Here is a 23,373-nt window from a genome sequence, read left to right as displayed (position 1 = left end):
GTTGCATTCCTCGGCTTGCCGCTCCGTTATTAATCTCGACCGTCGTGCGTCATCGCTTCTGGCGACGTGTCCTGCCAGAGGCCATGCCACGTTTATCCACAGTGTGGACAATGTCATTCGCCTGCGTGCGTTCTCCAATGCACGCGCTCCTCTTCCCTGTCTCGCGGTGTAATTCGAAGCGCGCTTCTCTGCGCGCTTTTCACTTTTTGGTTCCACGTTCTGCGCGAATGCCCGTGTGTCAGAGCGGGGCATTAAGACGGCGCTGATTGGCATCTCTCGCCGTGGGTAGTGCCCTCACTCCTCTGAGCAAGCGCCGAGGGCGCAGCGAGAACTTCAAAGCGGATCGCGTCCACGATAAAAAAAAAAAGTACGTCGAGTGAAAACGCGGCCGTCTTGCTTTTTTTGTCGTCGGCGTTTTCTCGGTGGGCGACGGTCCGATGAACGCCGGTTTTGTGCCGACGGGGAGATCGTGACAAACTGACAGATTCCGCCCGCCCCCGACCCGGCTGCCGTGCCAGCGCGGTTCGGAGCGTGGGCAAACGTGAGCGGGAGGAGGAGGGCGGATCCGCCACCTGCTCGTCCCGCGCGCCGCTGTCTCCCTCTGCCGCGCGCACACGCCGTCGCGTCGAACCGAGCCGGGCACTTCGTAGGCCGGGCGCTTCGTAGGCCGGCACTTCGTGCCGTCGCCGCCGTGGCCGCCGTGGCCGCCGCGCGCCCTTCCGGGAGACCTTTAATTGCTTGTGACGGCAAGCGTGAACATTGGCTTACGGCGGCTTTGGCTGACGCTTTGTCTCGAAAACAAACCGGGAGTTTAGCCGGCTCGGTGGTAATGCATTCACGAGCAGTCAAGAAATATTTTGGGGCGTTTTTTTGTTGTTGTTGCAGATTTTTAATTAAGTGGAGCAAAGAAAAAACCCTGTAATTGGGACATAGAGCAAAGAGACGGACAGACAAACAGCAATACATTTCGGTTAGACAGAGAGACAGCCACATGAGATTAACACAACCATTGAGGACTGACAAACGAATCCAAAATCAGACACGTGGCAAATCTGAGAGGCGGAGAGACGCGCGGGTGGACAAGTTCGGGGTGCGTGTGTGCGGGATGCGTGCGTGGATGCAGGGTGCGTGTGTGTGTGATGCAGGGTGCGTGTGTGCTGCGTGCGTGTGTGCAGGGTGCATGCGGGGTGCGTGCGTGTGGGGTGCGTGCGTCGCCGTGCGCTCAGGGTGCCGCTCACATGGCTTCACAGTTGGACTCGTTCCAAGAGTCGGGTTCCGCATGCCCAGGGCTCCGCGGTGCATTCGCTACAATCTCATTACTCTTACTCAGTGTGACCCCATGTACATTATTGTATTCCAAACACATTCGAATGTTCTTTTTAGACCGTTGTTGGAGGCTCGCGTGCACGACAGGAGCATGCACGGCAGTTGCGGGTCGTGCGAGGATCCCTCCAGCCCGCCGCGGGGCTCCACATCGTTTTGAGAATTTGTCGTTTATTTTACGTTCCTGTAACCGGTTCGGAAATTCCTGTTTTGTATCGCCACAATTTTTACGGAGTTTAACACGCAGTAGGCTCTCACGACCAACATCATCCATAATAGAGGTTTTTTTTTTGGGTTAGATCATGTTAATATATAAATGTGTCGTTAAATCCGCCACAACCCCACACAGCCGATTAGTAAGGTTTGTCACGTAAACAAACGTGTCAATTCGTTACTAGTACAGCACACCGGGGTGTTGGAGAGCCAAGCCAAAGTTTTACGACACATTTATAAATGCACGCGATCTAACCCAAAAGAAAACCTCTATTATAATTTTTTACGGAGTCCGTCGTCTCTGTAACGGAAGAGGTCCCCCCCGCCAACCCCCCCTCCGTCAAATTGCGGCAACCTACATGTGCGGCACGCGCCCTGCCAAACTGCCGCAGGGCAACAGATGGCACGCAGACCACGGAGTCGCTCGCGATGAGCGACGGAGGGACAGCGGCGACGACGGCGGCGGCGGCGGCGGCGGCGGCGACAGAGCGGGGCAGAGGCTGACGACCCGTTTGGGCGGCGTGCCCGCCGGCGGGCCGCTCGCCAGCCCTCACCGGCGGCCCTGCCGCGTTTGTCGGTAACCGTCAAACGAACCCCCGACGGCGACACAAAGGGCGCCGTGTGCAGCGCCGTTTGATCTCCCCGCTCCGTCCCGTCCCCACGCGGGGCCCCTGCCCCCCCCGACGACGCGTCGCGGACAAGATAATTTTACGCGGCGTGCCCCCAAGCCGCAGTGTCCCCGCTGCCGGCAATCATGAAAGCCGAAACTCCGGCACCGCGGCCCGCTGCGTTCCGCCGGCCCGGCCCGGGAACAAGTGCGCGCTGTCGCACGTAACCGGATAGCGGGGTGAGGCCTGGCTCCGGGTTGGGATTCTCGGCGCGGACAGACAAGACAGCGCCGGCTTTTGTGTCGCGCCGCCGCCGCCGCCGCTATCGTTCCCGGGCGACTGCGGCCGGCCGGTGCTCTCCGCCTTGTAGCGGCATCAAAGCCCAACGCCGGAAGGCGATAGCTGGTGCGCTGGCGGCCGCTCGCCAGGATCGGCCGGCGCAGCGGCACGTGAGGACGCGGACCGCTCACCGGCGGGCGCGGCGCTCCGTGGGCGCGGGGAGAGTTAGCCGGGCGGGTGGTCGGGGCGCCGAGACGCGACGGTATCGATGGCGCGCGTTATTCGGCGGGGCCGTCGGGAAGCCCCTTGCCCGCCGGACCTCCGCCCCGCGGCTCTGTGCCCCCTGAGTCCGGGAGTTAAGACCGCCCCGCGTCTCCTTCCTCTCTGGCCACGGCCGCCTCTCTGTGGCGACTCGTGCAAGCCCGGCTTGCTCTCGCGAGTGAAACTCTACCCTCGTCCCTCGAGTTCTCCCCTCTGGTTGAGCAACTTGAGAGTCTGTCCGTGCGGAGCGTCGTCCTCGTTCTCAGCCCCGCGGCACGACCGCCTCCTCCCTGTGCCGCAAGGCTGAGCCTCTCGCTCCCTGCCGTCCGACTGGAGAAAACTCCAACCCGACATAACCTTCAGCTTCTTAAATTAGTCGCGCTCTCTTCGAGATGCCGTTATATTATTTTCTTTACAGCTCCTTGGTCAGCCGGTGCTGGATGAAAACTTTCCAAATGCCGTGTCATTCGTGAACGCTGGTTGGCCATACTTCTCTGTGCTGGTCAGCACGGTTGATGAAGATGGTGGGGAAGGGGGGGGGTCGGGCAGGGGGCAGGACCGGTTTCGGCATCACTCGCCACCGATGTAATCCGCGGCCGGCGACTTTAGCGAAGATCGCCACGGTGACGGTTGAAGGCCGCGTTTCGGCCAAGTGGCCCTCGGCAACACCACGCGACGCGGGCCTCTAAACCCGGCGTTTTATTGCAACTGTTAAAAATAAATCAAACGAAACTCGCAAATGTGTGAATGCAAATAAATCCTTGGAGTTTTCCCGATGCGTTGCGCCGACGCTCGTGTTTACCGCGCCGCACATTTGCACTGCGGTCGAGCGGCTCTCTGTGCTGGAGGCTCAAGTTGGCTTCTTATCCAAACCAGATCCTAAGTATATGTGCTGCTAGAGCTAGTACTATCCAAACCAGATCCTAAGTATATGTACTGCTGGAGCTAGTACTATCCAGACTAGATTCTGAGTGTATGTACTGTCGGAGCAAGTACTATCCGAACCAGATCCTTAGTAAATGTACTGCCGGAGCAAATACCAAACCAGATCCTGAGTATATTTATTGCCGGAGCAAATAACAAATCGCATCCTTAGTGCATGTGCTGCCGGAGCAAATACCAAACCAGATCCTTAATATATGTACTCCCGGAGCAAATGCTTAACCAGATCCTTAGTATATGTACTGCCAGAGCAAATACCAAATCAGATCCTTAGTATATGTACTCCCAGAACAAATACTTAATCAGATCCTTAGTATATGTACTGCCAGAGCAAATACCAAATCAGATCCTTAGTATATGTACTCCTGGAGCAAATATCAAACCAGATTCTTAGTATATGTACTGCCAGAACAAATACCAAATCAGATCATTAGTATATGTACTGCCAGAGCAAATACCAAACCAGATCCTTAGTATATGTACAGCCGGAGCAAATACCAAACCAGATCCTTAGTGTATGTACTGCCAGAGCAAATACCAAACCAGATCCGTTTAACACGTAGGCTTTCGCGACCAATATAATCCATAATAGAGGTTATCATGCATACACGATCTAACCCAAAAAAACACCAGATTATTAGAATATGTGCTGCCAGAGCAAGCACTATCCAGACCAGATCCTTACGGCTTGGCCCACTAACGCGCTGGGTTTGGCTTGCGTTGCTGCCGCTTGTTGTTGCAGAGGATTGAATCCGGCAGGCCGCCCTGGTTAATACTGCGGGTGTGTTCACCTTAAGTATCTCGCGCCACCTGCTTCATTCACAGTGGACATCCCCCGATGTCCATTTAAATTAGTGAGGCCATTGTGTGCCTGCGTCATGGTCCAAATTTTTCCAAGTTCAAAAAAATCTCAAATCTTGACTCCCGGCAATGGTGAACAATGAGTGGTGTATGTTTTAACTGGTCTCGGGCCTCCGTTTATTCGACTCGGCTTTAAACATCCCCGTCAAGCCATGCGGTTGACCTGTATTCTTATACAGGGAAATTTAGTATTCAGGTCCATACGGCGTACATCCGTTTCAATATGGGCAACATTTTTTCGTCTATTTATTTGTGTTTCTCCCTCGTGATGGATGAACGTTGAGATTTATAAGGGCGCGGGGTAACCAATAAGGTTTGAATTTGTCTGTAATAAGGTAATAAGGTTGACAGGTGTGCTTAAATGAGTACTGGGTGCGCTGTGTAAGCATTAGTGCTGGGAAAACAAAGGTGGTCGGGCATGGTACTGGCCACACCACCCCCCTCAGGTGATGTGTTGGGGCTTCACGAGTGCTCGCTGCCAGCAACCGCGTTGGCTACACGGGGGGAGCTGTGTCCCTCGTGTCCCTTCAGCCAAGTCGGAGACTGTCAACCCAGTGTGCAAACTAGGCGAGGCGCAGGGTCCGCCTTGGTAGCAGCAGGCCTCGCTGCGTGGCGTTTACAACGGCTGTACGCCCACTGGTCGGGGTCGCGCAGGGCGACGCCGTTGAAGACGACCTCTGGGCCCTGTCGCCCGCTGTCTCGGCAGCCGCTGATTGGCACCCGCATCTCATCCCGGAGCTTCACAGCTCTCTGAAAATGGATTAATCTGACCATGTCTGCGTCCGCGTTGTCTGTCAGGTGTCCCAGGGGCCGACGGGCTGGCGGGCGCGCTGGCGGACGGCCTGCGCCACCTCGAGGGCGTGGTGGGGGACCGCGTGCGGGAGCGGGCGCGCCGGCACACGGCCAACGAGGACTACAACGTGGAGGTGCTGCTGGCGGTGGACGACTCGGTGGTGCGCTTCCACGGCAAGGAGCACGTGCAGAACTACCTGCTCACGCTCATGAACATCGTAAGTCCCTCTCCCGCGGCGCCATCGCCACGTTGCGTTTGAGCCACGGTGCCCCTCCCTCCTTCCCTCCTTCTCTCCCTTCCTCCCGCGCCTCTCTCTCTTTCTCCGTGTTTCTTTGCGCGAGGTTTTTGCAGCCGCTTGCGCCGTGTGCCGCGCACTGTCTCCTCTCGGGCTTGCACCACGCACCGCTCGCGGGCGTCGACTCCCCTCCGCTCATTCCGAATTCGACTCCTGAAGACGCCCGTGGTAGTGCGCGGAGAAAGCTTGCGAGGAGGACTGCTCAACGCGCAGCCTGGCTTGGAAACCCCGCACTTTTGGACGTGGTTCCGCTCCCTTTGCCAGCGGCGCATTCTTCTGATGCGTACGCCACAGCTGGCAACACGCCTTGTGGCTGAAACGGCACGATCTGGAACTCCAAACTTGGATTTCAAGCGGTCTAGGAAACCGCATGTGTTTCGATTCCCTTCTTAACCCCATACTAATCCCAATCCCTCATCTCTTAGAACCCAGGCAGGTGCCTCAGTGGTAGAGAGAGTTCAAATCCTGTTTTGGGTTTAAGCTATACATTTTTTTTTTTACACACCAGGTAAGGCCCACTGAGCTTGTAAAGCTTTTTCTCAGAAACGGCCTGACGTATCAAAAACGATAGCTCAACGAAGTGGCTCATCATCACCATGCAATTTATAGCAGCCAAATACTCCAAACGCCACGTTGATCTAAATGTGGAGGGGGAAACCGGAGGACCCGGAGAAAAATTCACGCAACCACGGGGAGAGAGACACGCAAACTCCAAATATACAGGCGTCAGAGGCGGGATTGAACCCACGACTTCGTGTTTACTTAGTGAGGTAGTTCACATCTCGCCACCGTCATTCCTCTGTGGTGGATAACTCGAGTACCGCTTCATGTAGAATTCAGCTGCGGTTGCCCTATGTATTGACTCGCCCCCACCCCTTCCCCCACCGCCATAGCAATGTGGAATTTCCACCTCTGCTCTCTTTCACGCACCTTCACTGTGAACCTGATGCTGCCCCCCCACCCACCCACCCCCTCCGGGAGCGAGCAAGCCGCCAGCCCCGGACACGCATCCCCCACTCCTGCCGTGCTCACTAATGAGGTCCTAGAGTTTCAAACAACACCGGCGTTGTTTACAAACGAGTGCGATTCCAGCGGGATTCCAGAGTGCGTCCCAGAAAGAGCAGCGTTCCTGCGAGCGGAAATCGTTTGTGTTGGTGCTTCGAATGTGTTGAGGCACGATGGATGCCACCTGAGATGGAAAGTGTCTTGGTGGGGGCGAGCGATCCCCGGTGTATCCCCTTGATGATTCGTGTGGAAACCCCAACAGGATATTATCATAATCCCCTTCGGACACCCCCCCCCCCGCCACCCCCACCCCTCCCCCATCGACCCCCCGCACCCCCCAATTATATTCCAAGTTGTGTTGCTGGCATCGCGTTGCGAGACGAAGACATTCCCGTTTGGAATTCTGCAGCCGGCAGTGCATCACCCTGTGGCAGAGAGCCGTGCTGGAAGGTGACGTCACAGAACTTCTTCTGAGGTCACTTTAATGGGGACTTTTTTTTTAATCCACTTTCGGGGGCCACACGTTTCATATGCCCCACAGAGGGTGTTTGTTAACATCTCACCACTCTGGCTATGAGATGTTAACTGCCTCGCCTGGTATACAGGAGGTCGTGGGTTCGATCCCGATCCTCTGACGCCTGCTGAATATTTGGAGTTTGTGTGTCTCTCTTCCCGTGGTTGCGTGGATTTTTCTCCGGATCCTCCTGTTTTTTTTCCCTCCACATTCAGAATCAACATACGTTTAGAGTACTTGGCTGCTATGAATGTCCACGTGATAAACCACTTCGTTGAGCTATCGTTTGTGGCCAGGTCGCTTCTGAAAAAGAGCTGTGGCTCAGTGGGTCTTACCTGGTAAAATAAAAAATAGTTTAATAGTGTTATAGAAATGGCCGAGAAGGTGGACTGGGCTGAGACGGTAGACTCGCCTCACTCGATGATGTGGTTTCATCCAGTTGCACGTTTATTTTGTTTAACCCGGGCGAGATATTGAGAGACGACAATGAGTCATTCGTAAGAGTGAGCTGGGCATCTGAAACCCGGGATGCTGATCCCAGGATCTCCGAGCTCTTAGGAGTCCCCGCCGCGTCATCTCCTGGGTAAATTAATTTAGGCCATTGTGGTTTGGTGGTCGAAAAATTAGAAATGCTTTGCGACTCGCTCAGGAGGAGGTTTTCGCTTCCGAGCAGTGTGGCTGGAGCGGTGGTAAATTGCGGCCGCGCCGAGACCCGAGCCGTTCGAATTGTCATCGTGACGACGACGACGAAAACAACAATATTAATTTATCCAGAGAAGCCTCGGTGAGTTTCACGTATGGACGTTTGTGTGTGTGTGCATCGTGTACGTTCTCTAATGCACACCCCCCACTCCCCCCTCCCATTGCCCCAGATAATCGCGAGCCGCCCCTCGCGCGCGCGTGTTGATGTCTGTGCGTGCACAGCGCGTGTCTGTGCGCGTCTGCGCGCGTGTGTGTGTGTGCGTGTGCACGCGCCCGTGTGTGTCTGTGCGTGTGCGTATGTGCGTGTGCGCGCGCGTGTGTGCGTGTGTGTGCATGTGTGTGTGCTCGCCGCCGCGTGTTCGTTTGTGCCTGTGTGCGTGCGTGCGCCTGCACTTTTGTTTTGGTTAACGAATCATTTGAGAGGAGATCGCAACACTGCACTCAACCTACATCGTCGTCGTCATCATCGCCGTCGTCGTCGTCGCCATCGTCATCATCGTCGTCGTCATCATCACCGTCGCCGTCATCAACACTGTCGTCGTCATCATCATCACTGTCGTCATCATCATCACCGTCGTCGTCGACGCATTCCAGAGGCCTCCTTGTCGGAGCAGCAGAGTTTCCATCTCCGTCGCTACGACTCGGTCCCTCTCTCTCTCTCTCCCCTCCCTCCCTCCCTCCTCTCCCTCCCTCCCTCCTCTCCCTCCCTCCCTCCTCTCCCTCCCTGAAACAAAGAGGCAAAGAGACAGAACTTTAATCATGGGCAGGGAAGAGACTAATTGGCAGCTGGAGGAGTGGCGGCTCAGTGGTTAGCACACTGCACTTTGCTCCTGGTTCCCTGAGTTCGAGTCCCAAGCCGTGCCTAACATCCGTGGCGAGCGACAGCCGAACCGGTGTGTTCTTGCGCCCCCTTCGCCAACACGCGCCGACCAGCGTCGTGAAGTACAGCCAAAACAACCCCCGTAACTCTCAGGACGTGCGGGGAGAGGCTTTCATCTAGCAGCAGATTGACTAAGGTCCTGTCAATTGTGATTATGACTCTGCACACCATCTCGTGGGTGGGGGGGGGGGGGGGCAGGGAATGCGTTGGGATCTGAGAGTTTGGTATTTGAGAGTTTGGGATTGAGTTGACTTGCGACAGAGTTCTGGGTTCACATCCCGATTTGGCTGCGATTGGAGGTCAGAGGGCAGCGTTGTGGCTGCCTGCGGCGAGCTGTGGGAGTGATGCTGGTGGGAGTGGGGGGGGGGGGTTAGCGCGCTGCGCTACGAACCTGACGACCCGGGTTCGCGATTATCTGAAACGGTCCTGGGCCTCCCCTAGGTCGACTCAGCCTCAAATGAGCACCTGGTGTGGTGTGTAAACATTGTCACTAGGGAGACAAAAGTGGCCGGGCGTGGTGCTGGCCACCCACCCCCTTCATAGGTGCTACTCGCTAACAGCACTTGTTGAGGCGAAACGGGGGGTATCTTTGTACATTCACCAGACAGGAGAGTGTTGGTGCTGCTCTTGGTTCTGTTTGTGGTTTTCTAGGTCCCGTTCTATTTCCGTCCTTGTTTGTCCAGGGCACTTGTTTTGCCGCCCAGTGCTCTGCACGTCCAAAAAATAAACAGCAGATTCTTTAATTTGTCCTATCTTTAAAAATAGCTCCTTTGTGTAAATAGCGGCTTCCAGAGTCTGCCCGTGGCGGGCGGTTACCAGCGCTGAGCAGAGCCAGCAGAATACCTAGAGGGGCTCACGTGGGCTAGGGGGGCTCACGTGGGCTAGGGGGGCTCACGTGGGCTAGGGGGGCTCACGTGGGCTAGGGGGGCTCACGTGGGCTAGAGGGGCTCACGTGTGCTAGAGGGGCACTCAGGCATTGCCATGGTACATTTTGTTCTGGCAGAAAGTTGGGGTGGTCCTGAAATGCCACGCTTTTTAAACAGGGTCCCCCCCCCTACATTAACTTAAAGACATTCACTGTATTTCCTCTGCTAATGATCAGTCAAATACAGTACCCGATGTTCTGGCCCTCAAGGTGAGCGGTGGGGCTGGGGAGGAAATCGCTCCCCCCCTTCAACCCCCCTCCCCCCATCGCTGGACTTTGGGGGGTTGCCCCCCCCCCCTGCCCTTGCGCTCGTTTGCCGGTCACCCCGGCGATCCCTGGGAGAACCGGTCCTGGGCCTACCCTCGGTCGACTCGGCCTCAAATGAGTGTCTGGTGCCGTGCGTAAAAACATCGCCACTGGGGAGACAAAGGCGGTCGGGCGAGGTTGCTGGCCACCCACCCCCTCGCCGCGTACTGTGCCGGCCTCGCTAACAGCACTTGCCCCAAAAGCCTGTTAAGGCTGTAAAGGGGAATATTTGTCTTGGTCTTGTCCTTGTCTGCCTGTGTATGTGCGCGTCCGTGTCTCGGAGTGCCTGGCACAGCCTCAGTGGTGACGTCATCTCCATTCGGTGCAAGCTGCCCGCTAAGTGCTCCGCCGTGGTGCCGCACGCTCTTAGGAGCAGCTTCTGTGCATTGAAGAGCAGCGCAGCGTCACCCCCAACAAACACACTTCCACCGCAGCTCTTAGGATTTATCCAACCGTTACCGTTCACGCGTGGGGGTGGGGGGTGGTGAAGTGCGGTCGTCACGCGTGGGGGTGGGGGGGGCGGCGTGGTGCTGAACGGACACACATTTGGTAACGACGCGCGGTTGCGTGCGTGGCCGGAATGCGGTGTGCGTTCCGCGGCACGGCGCCCTCTCGGCCGGCTCCGACTCGGGCGCAGACCAGAGAGAGACGCGCGACTGCGACCGCGGCGCGGCCGCGTCCGTCGCCTGTTTACCGGGCGATTGTGAAACTTAGGAAAAAATTCTGACCTTGGAATCTCCAGATGAGTTGCGTTTCGGCAGGCGCAGTGGAATGTGTGGCGTGCGCGTCTGCGCGTCTGTGCGTGCGCCCGCGTGTTTGCGCGCACATGTGCGCGTCTGTGCGCGTATCGTGGCGCAGCGGTCCGCGCGCTGCGCTTCGAAACGGCCGAGACAAGTTCGATTCCTCGCTCATGGTCAACATCGGCGGAGAATATCCGAACCAGCTTTAAGAGCACCTGGTTCGGTACGTAAACATCACCGCTGTGGAGACGAAGGTGGCCGGGCATGGTGCTCGCCAAACACCCCTTCATGTGCCATGTCGGATTTTATAGGCGCTCGCTGAAAGCACTTGCCCCAACAGTCTGTTATGGCTATACAGGGGATCTTTGTGTTGACTCTATGTGTGTGTAGCCAGGCATGTGTGTGTGTGCGTGTGTATGTGTGTGTGCGCGTATTTTACTTTTCGAAGGCAATTTGCCCAGGACTCACAGACAGCACTAAATCGAATGCTGCCTCTCGCAAACATCCCACGGACCAGCGCTAATAGCGTTCCCGAATTCCTGCGAGCAATTTAAACTCCCATTCCGCCGTCACGGCAATTGTTTCCGATGTCCAACAATGAGGGAAAAATGGGTGAATGCAAATAAACGTGTGTAAAATTTACATTTAAACACAAAATAGTTTTTTTACTTGGTAAAAGAAAACATTTCTAAAAACCCAGTGTGTGATGGCCCTCTGGTCTCACATCGATGTGTAGAAAGACCCGTGTGAGTGTGCTTCATTGCGATAATGTAACGAGAGTTGCTTATAAACTACTAAAACGATTTTTTTTATTTTACTAGGTAAGGCCCCACTGAGCTGTATAGCTCTTTTTCAGAAGCGACTTGGCCATCGCGAATGATAACTCAACGGAAGTGGCTCATCGCAAGGATTTTTTTTCGCAGCAAAAACTCTATGAACGCGTGAGGTTGATTCTAAATTGCGGAGGGGAAAAACCGGGGGACCCCGGAGAAAAATCCACGCGGTCACGGGGAGAGAGAAACGCAAACTCCAAATATACAGCGGCAGGCGTCAGGGTAGGGATCGAATCCCCCGGCCTCCTGTATACCAGGCGAGGGAGTTAACATCTCGACTATATCACCCAGGGGAGGCACGCTGGAAGATGCTGCTGCTGCTGCTGCGGTGGGACGTTTGGCCAGCAACATTAACGTTCATTACATGTCTTGTTTGCTGTGGTAGAAAACGAGAGACACCCGGAGGAAAAAAAGCTGGACAGGGTGGGGGTAGAAACGTACAAACTCCACGCAGAAAGGTGCCTGGATCAGGATGAGAACCCAGGCGCTTGTTGCTGCGAGGGCCACGGTGCCTCCCCGTGGAGGGAGCCGTGCTCTGCCTTCAAGATGGAATAACTGTCTTGAGAGGCTTCCCAGACCCAAGACCGGCAGCTGGGCCCTGCCCCGACTCAAATTTCCTGGCATTTTTCTATAAACGCCCATTAAACATTTTACTGCAAAATTCCCGCCAAAAAATGCGGTATCATTAGCTGGGGGGGGGGGGGGGCACGGGTCCTTCTGGTTTTCTGTGGCAGGCCTCCATGGGCCAGCCCCACGTTTCCGTAGCGACACCTCCTTAAAAAATGTTATCTTTGCGTTTTTCTCTGCAAATAGAATTTTTTTAAATTCCTCCGTCGAAAGGTTGCATGGGAAGTATCCAACGGGGGGGGGGGGGCCCAGGAAGGTTACCAATTCAGTGGGGTGGCGGCCAGTGCTCCCAGTTTTTCCACATCGCTGCACAACTATCAAAGGCCTCAGGCTTGAGAAGGGTATTGAGGGCAAGTCGAGACCTGGGGCCTACCCGTGTGCGATTCGTCACGATCGTACTTTGGGGGAAGGGTTCAGGTGTTGGTGCGAAGGTCGGTCACTGCCAGATTTCACCACAAAATATTGGTCTTGCCATTTTTTCCCCTTCCGCCATATTAGACATAAGCTGCCTTCACGAAGGCAAACACAAGCCCCAAACACACGTCAGATTCAATTCCCTCGCGTGGCGGTGTCCAGAAACTCCTCCTGGAGCCCCGCAGGCAGAACAGCGTCCAACTCGTGCCCTGCTGTGACCTGTAGCGCGCGTTACCGACGACGACTTTTTACTCGGGGAAGCCCCGCGGAGTCTTAGGGGCTGCCTTCCCTGGGGGGTCCTGCTGCATCGGGAAGCATCGCTCAAGTCCTGTCGTTAAACCCGCCATCACCCGACACAGCCAATTAGTAAGGTTTGTCACGTAAATATAACATGTCAACGTTCTGAATTAAAGCTTTCGTGACTGCAGTGATTCATATTCTTGGTTCTTTCGGTAAAGTCACGTTGAAGGGAAACAATAAAATATATTTCGATTTAAAGCTTTCGTGACTGCAATGATTCATCTTCTTTGGTTCTTTCGGTAAAGTCACGTAGAATGAGAATACAATTATAAAATAAAACAATAAGATTCTCACGACGTTTCGGCCACAACACAAGTGGCCTTCTTCAGGTGAAAGGAACAAACCTGTCGGGACGACATAGCTACAATGAACGCTGCTAAGATTCGCAGCGTCCCTTAAGCTGGTTGAGACAAGTGAGGCACCCTGACAAAGGGGTTTACATATCAAACAGGAGAATTTAGCATTGAAACAGTTGAGGGATTAGCTTGTGACTGGTCAAAGCCTACACATCCAACCAGCTTAAAAGACGCTGCAAATCTTAGCAGCGTTCATTGTAGCACTGTCGTCCCGACAGGTCTGTTCCTTTCACCTGAAGAAGGCCACTTGTGTTGTGGCCGAAACGTCGTGAGAATTTTATTGTTTTATTTTATTATTTTATTCTCATTCTACGTGACTTTAGCGAAAGAACCAAAGAAGAATAAAATATATTAATGTTTTATATATATCTTGTTATTTTATTGTTTCCCTTCAACGTGACTTTACCGAAAGAACCAAGAATATGTCAACGTTCGTTACTAGTACAGAAATTCGTTCCTAGTGCTGCTGTACTAGGAACGAATTGGCACGTTCTGTTTACGTGACAAACCTTGCTAATTGGCTGTGTCGGTTGGTGCCGGGTTTAACGACACATTTATATATTTACGCGATCTAACCCAACAAAAACCTCTCGTGGATAATATTGGTCGCGAAAGCCTGCTACGTGTTGAACGTCTTGAACGAGCTTGGCGTCGCGTGAGGGAGGGCACCGGAAAGCAGGAAGAAAACCCAGCACACGCACGAGGGGACAACGCTCAGAGCGCCACACTCGCAGTGCCATCTCCTGGCTACCTCGCAGCCTCGCAGCTTGTGAGAGTTTTACCGATCCCTCCGTGATCCACCAACTCTTCACCTCCACGCCCAGCAGCGACACCAACTGTGAGTGAAGGCGGGATGGCTTTGTGAAGGGCTTCGTCCTCCAGCTGATAGATGGTAGCTCCTTACGACCACGGCGACGATGGCGATCAGAAAACATCGTTGTGTTTGATGCCTGTGTGGCGAAGGCATCAGTATTCGTGTTGATGGGCGGTGTTTATGTTGATCGTAGTGATCAGTATTCGTGTTCATAGGCGGTGTTCATGTTGATCCTAGTGATCAGTATTCGTGTTGATAGGCGGTGTTCATGTTGATCGTAGTGATCAATATTCGTGTTGATGGGCGGTGTTTATGTTGATCGTAGTGATCAGTATTCGTGTTGATGGGCGGTGTTTATGTTGATCGTAGTGATCAGTATTCGTGTTCATAGGCTGTGTTCATGTTGATCGTAGTGAAGGGATCAGTATTGGTGCTGATCGTCAGACCGATTACTCAATACCAATTCTACCGCTCCTCCCCCACCTGGCGATCGGCTCGTGGCCTCACAAACCGCAGAGTCCCGCGTCACTCGCACAACGTTCCCCGCTTGTCTCTGTCAACTGGCACTGCCCGACGCCACCATCACCGCCACCATCACCGCCACCATCACCGCCACCATCACCGCCAGTATCGCCGCCGCGTTGTGGTTCTGTGCGCCAGTAGCGGCGCGTTGCTGTGCGCGAGGAAGCGGCGCGTGTGTGGTGGTGCATGTGTGGTGGTGCGTGTGTGGTGGTGCGTGTGGTGGTGCGTGTGGTGGTGCGTGTGGTGGTGCGTGTGTGGTGGTGCATGTGTGGTGGTGCGTGTGTGGTGGTGCGTGCGTGTGTGGTGGTGCGTGTGTGGGGAGCGATAGTGTAGCGGTTAGCGCGCTGCGCTATGAACCTGGCGACCCGGGTTCGATTCCCGCTCACGGCCAACACCAGTGACGATTATCTGAACCGGTCCCGGGCCTCCCCTAGGTCGACTCAGCCTCAAATGAGTACCTGGGGCGGTGTGTAAACATCGTCACTAGGGAGACAAAGGCGGTCGGGCGTGGTGCTGGCCACCCACCCCCTCGTGTACCGTTCCGGCCTTCATAGGTGCTCGCTAACAGCACTTGCCCCTACAGTCTGTTAAGGCTATACGGGGGATCTTTATCTTTGTCTTTGTGGTGGTGCGTGTGTGGTGGTGCGTGTGTGGTGGTGCGTGTGTGGTGGTGCGTGTTTGGTGGTGCGTGTGTGTGTGGTGGTGCGTGTGTGTGTGGTGGTGCGTGTGTGGTGGTGCGTGTGTGGTGGTGCGTGTGTGGTGGTGCGTGTGTGGTGGTGTTCTTATGACCGGCTCCAGTTTAACAGCAGAGGTCTCACTCCGAATCAGTCGAGCGGCAATATCTTTTCATAGGTTGCATAACGCTGTGTGAAAGCTACCTGGTCTGTCGCTCCGCACTAACCCTTCAGGTCTTCTCGGCCACGGTCATTCCCTCCCTTCTCTACGCTTGCGAATATCTTCGCCGGTTAGAAACATTTAGGCTAGCCTGCCTACGATCCATCCTGGGTTTAACCAGGCTGGATTGTGTGAGGAGCTCACAAATCCTTGAAAGATCTGGGCAAGGTCCCATCAGTGAGCTCCTCCGGCAGGCAAGGCTGCGTTGGCTGGGTCATGTAGCCCGCATGCCCAGCCACCGCATGTCTAAACAGCTTTTGTTCGGTCGGATCGAGGGGGCTAAACGGGCGCGGCACGGGCTAGAGAAGAGATGGAGTGATGTGGTACGGGATGACGTGGAGCTGAGTGGACTTGCCGATGACTGGTACCAGCGGTGTCAAGATCGGCCTCTGTGGAGGAGGCTCGTGAAGGACGCTACTGGGCAGTTGGAGGCAGTCGCCCTCCAACAACAACGGAGGGCGGAGGAGCGATGCTCACAACAACGAGCGGAGCGCCGGGTGGCTAAAGCACAGCAGGTTGGCACAGTAGGGGGCACAGGTGGTGCATCAGCCAGTCATCTCAGTCATCTTAGTCAGTCGACCCGTGGCACTTGGGTCTGCCCCGTGACCTCCTGCCCGCGGGCGTTCGACACTTCACGTGGCCTCAAGGTGCACATGGCCTGGCACAAGCGTCGTGGTGACGTCACCGCCACTTAGTGGCGAATGGCGGTTGTTGTTGTTGTTGTTGTGTGGTGGTGGGGGGGGGGCGATGTGTTCCCTCGTGAGGTCACCGTGACCCCATTACTGCAACATGCACGGACCCGTTATTTTGTGTCCGTACGTGTACCGTGCGCGAGGGGTTCATGTGCGACCCCTCCAACCGCTGGAGGTGCTGCATTCGCCCCGAGGTCAATTCTCGAATCGATTCGTCACTCATTTGCACTGCCACTTTTGTAGCCTGGTGAGCGAGCGGGTGACTGAGTGAACGAGTGAATGAGCGGGTGAGCAGGTGAGTGAATGAGCGGGTGAGTGAGCGAACGAGTGAATGAGCGGGTGAGCAGGTGAGTGAATGAGCGGGTGAGTGAGCGAACGAGTGAATGAGCGGGTTGGTGGGTGAGTGAATGAGCGGGTGAACGAGTAAATGAGCGGGTTGGCGGGTGGGCGAGTGGGACCCGTGACGAGCGCCGTGTGACCGTACCTCCGCAGGTGAACGAGATTTACCACGACGACTCGCTGGGGGCGCACATTAACGTCGTGCTCGTCAGGATGGTGATGCTGGGCTACCGGCAGGTACGGCGCCGCCACACCCTCGTCGTCATCGTTGTCATCGTCGTCATCGACGTCATCGTCGTCATCGTCGTCATCGTCATCATTAGTCATATTGTCGTCATCATCCTCATGTAATGTTCATCAACAGCAGCAACAGCAGCAACAGCAGCAGCATTGGCTATGACAATCAGCAGCTATGTAATCATCACACTGTCGTCATATTAGGAACATTGCGCGGTGTAATGGCCTTTTGCTAAGGGAATGGATATATATACGGGGGCAATCCCAGCCCTGAACTGGCCCGGTATTTTGAGGACACGCCAGGCGATAGAAACCAAGTTGACGTTTGCAAACACGTCGCCCCTGCGTGCGTCACCTGACTTCCCGGACGCGCGGCAAATGAGGCGTTCCCTCTCCGGGGACACTGCGAGGACGGGCGCGGAACGTCCACGCTGCCGCGTGGCGCCCGCCCTTTACGCACGACCGCCCATCCTGACCGTCCCCCCCCATCCACCCCCTCCCCCATCCTCATCGTCCTCCCGTGCAGTCGATCAGCCTGATCGAGCGCGGGAACCCGGCGCGGAGCCTGGAACAGGTGTGCCGCTGGGCGTTTGGGCAGCAGCGTGCGGACGTGGAGCACGCCGAGCACCACGACCACGCCATCTTCCTCACCCGCCAGGACTTCGGTCCGGCAGGTATGCAAGGTAAGGTATCATTCTCAGTCCGGTACCGCTGCAGCGCACGGCACCGTGCCACCACCACAATGCCACCGCCCTCCCCGCCCGGGCTCCGTAGCCTCCTCTTCCTCCGCCGCGCTCCTGGCCAACCTCGCCGAGTCGCGCGGCTTTGCCGGGGCCGGCCGTCGGTCGCCGATGTGGCGGCGAGGCTCGTCGCGAGAGCGCCGCTCGGTGCCGCGGCCCGTGGCGGCGCTCTGCTTCCCAACCGGGGGGGGGCCGGAAGCCGAGCGTCGTTCGCGGCCTGGACCGGCCGTCAAGCCTCTGGGAGCGGCGACGAAGACCGATTTCCCCCCCCCCCCCCGAGCAAATGGAGCTCCCGGGAGGGTGGGGGGGAGGGGGGCGGGGGGGGGCTGTGCGCCCGCCCCCCCTGTGCGCTCGACTCCGGGTCGGAGCGGCACCGCCCGGTCACCCAGCCGCTGGCAGGAACAACGACGCTAGCAGAATCTGTGGGAGCCGCGGTGCCGCCGTGAGGGTGGAGGCTGGGGGGGGAGGCGGGGGGGGGGGCGGGGAAGGGGGAAGAGTCGCGAGTGGCCGAGGGGCTCGAAGGGCCCGGGTTCCGTCGCGGCCGTCGCCCGTTTGAGGAGGAGCGCTGCTCCGACGCCGTGCCGCGGCCTGGGATTGCGTAACCGCGGCGTGCCGTCCCCCCCCCCCCCCCCCGTGGGGTCGCCAGCCGGGCAACGGTGAACCCCGCCGCCGATTGGCTTGTCACGATCGGCGGTCACGGTTCGATTCGAAAATCGATTGCATTTTAAATGATCGTTTGCACCATCTCGTTTGTGCCATCCGCCCCGTGTGTACGGTGCGTCTCGCTAGTGCCTGAATGAGCGTGCCGCGCGATCTGTGTGTCTGTGCGAGTGCTCCCCCGTGTCCCCGCTGGTGCAATCTCCCTCCTGCACGAGCCTCTCCTTTGAATCATTTCGTCTGCTGCGTCGTTCTCTCTGTGTCGTGTGCCCCCTGCCTGCTCAGACCCCCGTCTCAGGCAACCACACCACTCTCCTTTGTATCATCTGTGTCCTGTGTCATTTGTATTTAATTCTGCATATGGTTTGCATATATGGATACAAATCAATTCTCGAATCGAATTGCGACCCACCCCCCCACCCCCCCCCCCCCCCCCCCGCCGATCCGTGACAGCCAATCACGTCGCTCAGATTTGGACGGTGGTCAAGTCGTGACGCAGCTGATTGTTATGTAATTGGGACGACTCTGGAAGGATTGATTCTCGCAGCGCGAGTCGCTGGCACGTGAGAATCGCCTTTCTGGACAGCCAGACGCTCCCGGTGTGAGCGGCGGTGGCGGGAAGGGCGACGCCCTTTACGTTGGAAGGTCCACGCGCAGAACGTCACCGATGATACACCTCAGGGTTATAACCCGTCCTCCGGGCTTTTGCGATGAATTTCCGATGTCCGCCACTTCTTTCTCATGCCCCCGTTCTGCGGCAAGCGTGCCCTCCGCTACACAGTGCTTTGCTACAAATTAACACCGCACGATATTTCGAACGACCTTCCTCCCGTCTCGCTAACAGATTTAAAAGCGCAGCCATCTCCCCGTCGGACGCTGTGCCCCTCTTATTCTGGCTTTGGGAAAAGAGTGGAAAAGCAAAACGTGTCACGTACGTCTCGCCGTGCAGCCACCTTGCCACACTCCCCTGCTGGACAAGGGCCTCCCGTCGCCGTGCGGGTCACGGGGGTCAGTTGACCGTTCTCACCAAACAAACGGGCTACACGTTACCGGCCAGGAGGCTCGGTGGCAGAGCGAGCGGCTCGCAATCGGGAGATTGCTCGCAATCGGGAGATTGCTCGCAATCGGGAGATTGCTCGCAATCGGGAGATTGCTCGCAATCGGGAGATTGCTCGGGACCGATGAAATGAGTGTGGAGAAGTCGGCAGTGGTCGTCCTATCCGTTGAATCGCCCCCGCCATAGGAATGTGGAATTCCCACCACTGGAACACGAGCAGCGGCTGGATGCTCATTTGACAGTGGACGTCACTGTGAGCGAGCGCTGGGTAGCCACCGGTGTTCCGACGGCGGAAATCCTTCCCGTTCTCCGTTTCCGTTGCTTCCCAGCCACCTTAAGCAACAGACACCGGCCCAGCCGACACCCACGGCCCGCTGGGACCGAGCCGGGAGCTGCCGCCCTCGGTGGGCGGGGGGTGGCCTGTCCCTTTAACTCGACGCACACGGCTCCTCTAGCCACTGCACGGTGCTGGAATGAGAATGCTGCCTTTGGGCTGTCTAAGCCCCCCCCCCCTCATACCCCACCTCCTCCGTGTTTTCGTCGCCCTGTGGATCTCATTTCGCCTTCGCCCGAACGCTCGCCCAACCCCAACCGCGTGATCCGCGGGTCTTCTGTGCATGCTCCCTCCGCCGCTCCCTCCGCCGCTCCCCCAATCCGCGCATGTGCAAGTGTCGCCCCTGGTGCTGTTGACGAATGTTTTGTTGATGCGATGCAATCGCCACTACTGGAAGTGAGAACGGTTATGGCGAATGCGGTGCGGCTTTGTGAACGCGGACACGCCGGGACCGGTTCAGATATCGCTCACCGCCGCCGTTGACCGTGACCGGGAATTGAACCCAGGTGGCCCGGGTACGTGGTATAGTGCGCTAACCGCTGCGCCACCACTCCACCCCCATGTAATAGCAATGCCCTTTATGAACCAAGGAAACGCCTGCACTGGGAACGTTTGGCCAATTCCCGTAACGAGCGTTCGGCTTGCGATTAATTTCCGCGCGGAACTCCCCCCGCGGATCGTCGCGCACCGCCGTGTGCAAGAGAGCGGCCGCAACCGCTTGCGACGATGTCGCTTGCACAGAATCTGTCCGCGTTCACGTCGGTGGGCGGACTTCCGCTCTTCCCTGCGCTCGTCATCGCAACAAACCGGTTCCGTTCTCGAAGTCGCACGCCGGCCAAATGTTGGCGAAACAACCCAACGTTACCGCGACGTTGTCCTTTTTATCACGCAGGCTTTCCCGACCAATATCATCCATAATACTACTAGTTTTTTTTGGGTTGGATCGCGTAAATATATAAATGTGTCGTTAAACCCGCCACCACCCGACACAGCCAATTATTAAGGTTTGTGTCACGTAAACGGAACATTCCAATTCGTTACGGGTACAGCACACCGGTTTGTTGGACAGCAAATCCACAAGATTTACAATCGGAGTACGACGTTTCGCCAGTAATTACAACCGGCTTCATCAGGCGACAGCCGTGGCCCGGGCCGAGACCGTGAGCTCGTGGAATGCTTGAGAACCCGGTTCAATCGCAGACGCTCGGCGTGCGTCGCCACGCTCGGCAGCGCCCGTGCGCGATGCACACGTCCCGGCCGCGAACGCGATGATGGTCGGAGCAGAGGCCGAGACGTTTAAATTTAGACGTGCGCCGAAAAACGCCGCGCGATTGAAAACGCCGGGCGAGGGCCTCACCGGGCGGGAGCCAGAGGCGTCGTCCCCTGTCCCCCGTCCCCCGTCCCGAATCTGTATTTTATACATTGTACGGTCGGTGCCGGCGTTACGAAAACAGATCGGAGCCATAAAATAGATTGAGGCTTTCCAGTCCCCCTTCCTGAGACTCGGGGAATTCTCACAGAGCGCGCTCTCGCGGCCGGCTTTGGCCGCGGATCACACCGCACGTGGCGCGACCGAGACGAGTTATTGCAAAAATGCAGGGGCCGTCAAAACACCGGCAAGCCCGCCCGCCTGCCCCGTGTCTGACCAAAAATGGCAATCGATCGCAGAGGAAAAAACACGAGCGTCGCTTTACGAGTGTGCCTTGGTGTATCAGGGGTTGGCCCAAGCGGTCGTAAACGCTCGCTGGGCCGGTGGTGGCGGTGGCGATGCCACCCACTGGAGGTGGGCTCGCCGATTGTTTGAGTAACCGGTTCACTCCACCGATTATGTAGGTTCAATAACTTGACCAATCGGACGACACGTAAACAGTTTGGGGGGCCCGGTGTCTCGCCTAGCGTCGTCGCCCGCCCCGTCTCGCCAGGGCGTGGCTTTCAGGGGTGTTCCCACCTTCGGGAGGCATGATGTGGGGGCGGTGCACCATTTTTTACAGGGCACGAGCAATCGATCATTTCCAATCGACTTAATCGTGCACACACCGTCCAGGGCTCGACGCCACCCCCAAAAACCCCGACCACCGGGAGGGGTCCTCGTTGGGCCCCGGCGCCTGCCCCATGGCTTCCCCCGACCCCGTGTGCCGTGCCGATGAGTCGCCCCGTTTCGTAACCCGGCGGCGTCAGCGCGGTGTCTGCTGCAGGAGGGGGTGGGGGTGACGTTCGCTGGGCTCGCAAAGGGGCCCTGCTCACCTTGAGTTCACAGCCTCGGCCAGCGGCGCAATATACACACCCCACACACTCTCCCACATCCTCCATCCCTTGCATCCCTGCCCACCATCCATTCCCTCCCATCTCTCTTCTCATGTCACAAACACACACACACACCCCTATCCCTCGTCACAAAACCCATCCGTCACTTGCTTCTCACTCCTCTTTGTCATCACAAACATCTTTCTCCCATTCCCTCGTATCCCTCGACTCTTCCACCATCCTTCCCAATCTCTACCCCCCCCCCCCTCTGCGCGTTTCTCCCCGCATCGCTTCCCCCGTGTCTCACACTCACGCCGGTTACGCCACACACCCATCCCACCCTCCCAGGCTACGCTCCGGTCACGGGGATGTGCCACGCCCTGCGGAGCTGCACGTTGAACCACGAGGATGGCTTCTCCTCCGCCTTCGTGGTGGCGCACGAGACCGGCCACGTGTGAGTGCCGCCCGCCACCTGTCCCGCCACGCGTGTGCTGGACCCGCACATGCGTGTGATGTGTAACCATCACGTGTGTGTGTGTTAGACCTGACACATCTGTATTAGATCCGCCACATGAGGTTAAGACCCGAGTTTTGGGTGAGTAATTAGGTGGGTGAGTGAGAAGGTGAATGAGTGGTACGTGAGGGAGCAGGTTGCTCGGTGTTTGGGTGAGTGGGTATGTGAATGAATGAGTGGTTGATTGAGTGGGTCGATGGGTGAATGAATGAGTGAGTGAATGTGTGAGTGAGCGATTGAGGGGTTGATGGATTAAGTGAGTGATTCGGCCTCCCCTCGGTCGACTCAGACTCACATGAGTACCTGGTGCTGTGTGTAAACAAAGGCAGCCGGGGGTGGTGCTGCTCACTGAATCCATTGTGTCTCGCGCCGGCCTCCATAGGTGCTCACTAACAGCACTTGTCCCAACAGTCTGTTAAGGCTGCACGGGGGATCTTTGTCTTTTTAAAAGTGAGTTTGTAGATGCGAGCGAGCGGCTCTCACGGACTGCAGCCAGCTACCGGGGAGCCCAGCAAGAGTTTTTATTGCCCACGGTCGGCAAATTTACACAGCTGTGGCCACACAGCGGGTGCACACACACACGCACACACACACGCACGTACACACGCACTCACGCACACGCAGGGCCAGCGGGGGTGGCACTTGCAGAGAGAGGGAGGGAGTGCAGCGGGACACACACGGGCGCAATGATTCTCCAACCCCGAGCAACCGGCGTGGCTATGCGAGCACGCTTGGGCCGCGTGTGTGCTCACCAGTGTGTGCGCGTCTCTGTTCGTGCCCGTGGATGAGCGGTGGGGCAGCCGTTTCCGCGCGGCGCTACGAACCCCGGCGACCGGTAGTTCGATTCCAGGTCCCAGGCTATCGCTGGGACCTGGAATGCACAGTGCATAAACGTCAGCCCCGGGGGAGACAAAGGTGACCGGGTGCAGTGGCGGCCACACCACCCCCTCGTGCACCGTGGTCGCCAACAGCCCGTGACAGGCTACGCGGAGGTTCTTCGTCGTTATTTATTCATGCTCGTGCACATGCTTGTTTGAGCGCGCGCGTACGCCCATCGTATGCTTTTGCACATGCGTACGCTCACGCCCCGGCCACGTGTGTTCGTGCGTGTTCGTGTGTGCGTGTGCGTGCGTGTTCGTGCGTGTTCGTGCG

The 23,373-nt window shown here is 56.9% G+C and overlaps 1 protein-coding gene across 2 annotated transcripts in view; it reads left to right on the top strand.

Moving 5' to 3' along the window:
• The window catches only part of LOC116951081 (A disintegrin and metalloproteinase with thrombospondin motifs 3-like), an 87,335-nt gene that overhangs the window by 44,182 nt on the left and 19,780 nt on the right, over nt 1–23,373 (top strand). For both annotated transcript variants that reach the window (XM_032969466.2, XM_032969464.2), the window contains exons 4-7: nt 5,286–5,497; nt 16,592–16,675; nt 17,202–17,358; nt 22,056–22,161. In XM_032969466.2, the coding sequence (XP_032825357.2) occupies nt 5,286–5,497; nt 16,592–16,675; nt 17,202–17,358; nt 22,056–22,161 (559 nt within the window). The remainder of the gene's footprint in view (nt 1–5,285; nt 5,498–16,591; nt 16,676–17,201; nt 17,359–22,055; nt 22,162–23,373) is intronic.

The sequence above is a fragment of the Petromyzon marinus genome, chromosome 41 (assembly GCF_048934315.1).
Source record: "Petromyzon marinus isolate PM22_M1 ecotype Great Lakes invasive population chromosome 41, UKy_Petmar_22M1.pri1.0, whole genome shotgun sequence".
NCBI lineage: Eukaryota > Metazoa > Chordata > Hyperoartia > Petromyzontiformes > Petromyzontidae > Petromyzon > Petromyzon marinus.
The sequence above is the reverse complement of the archived record's forward strand: the minus strand, read 5'-3'. Positions and strand labels throughout refer to the sequence as shown.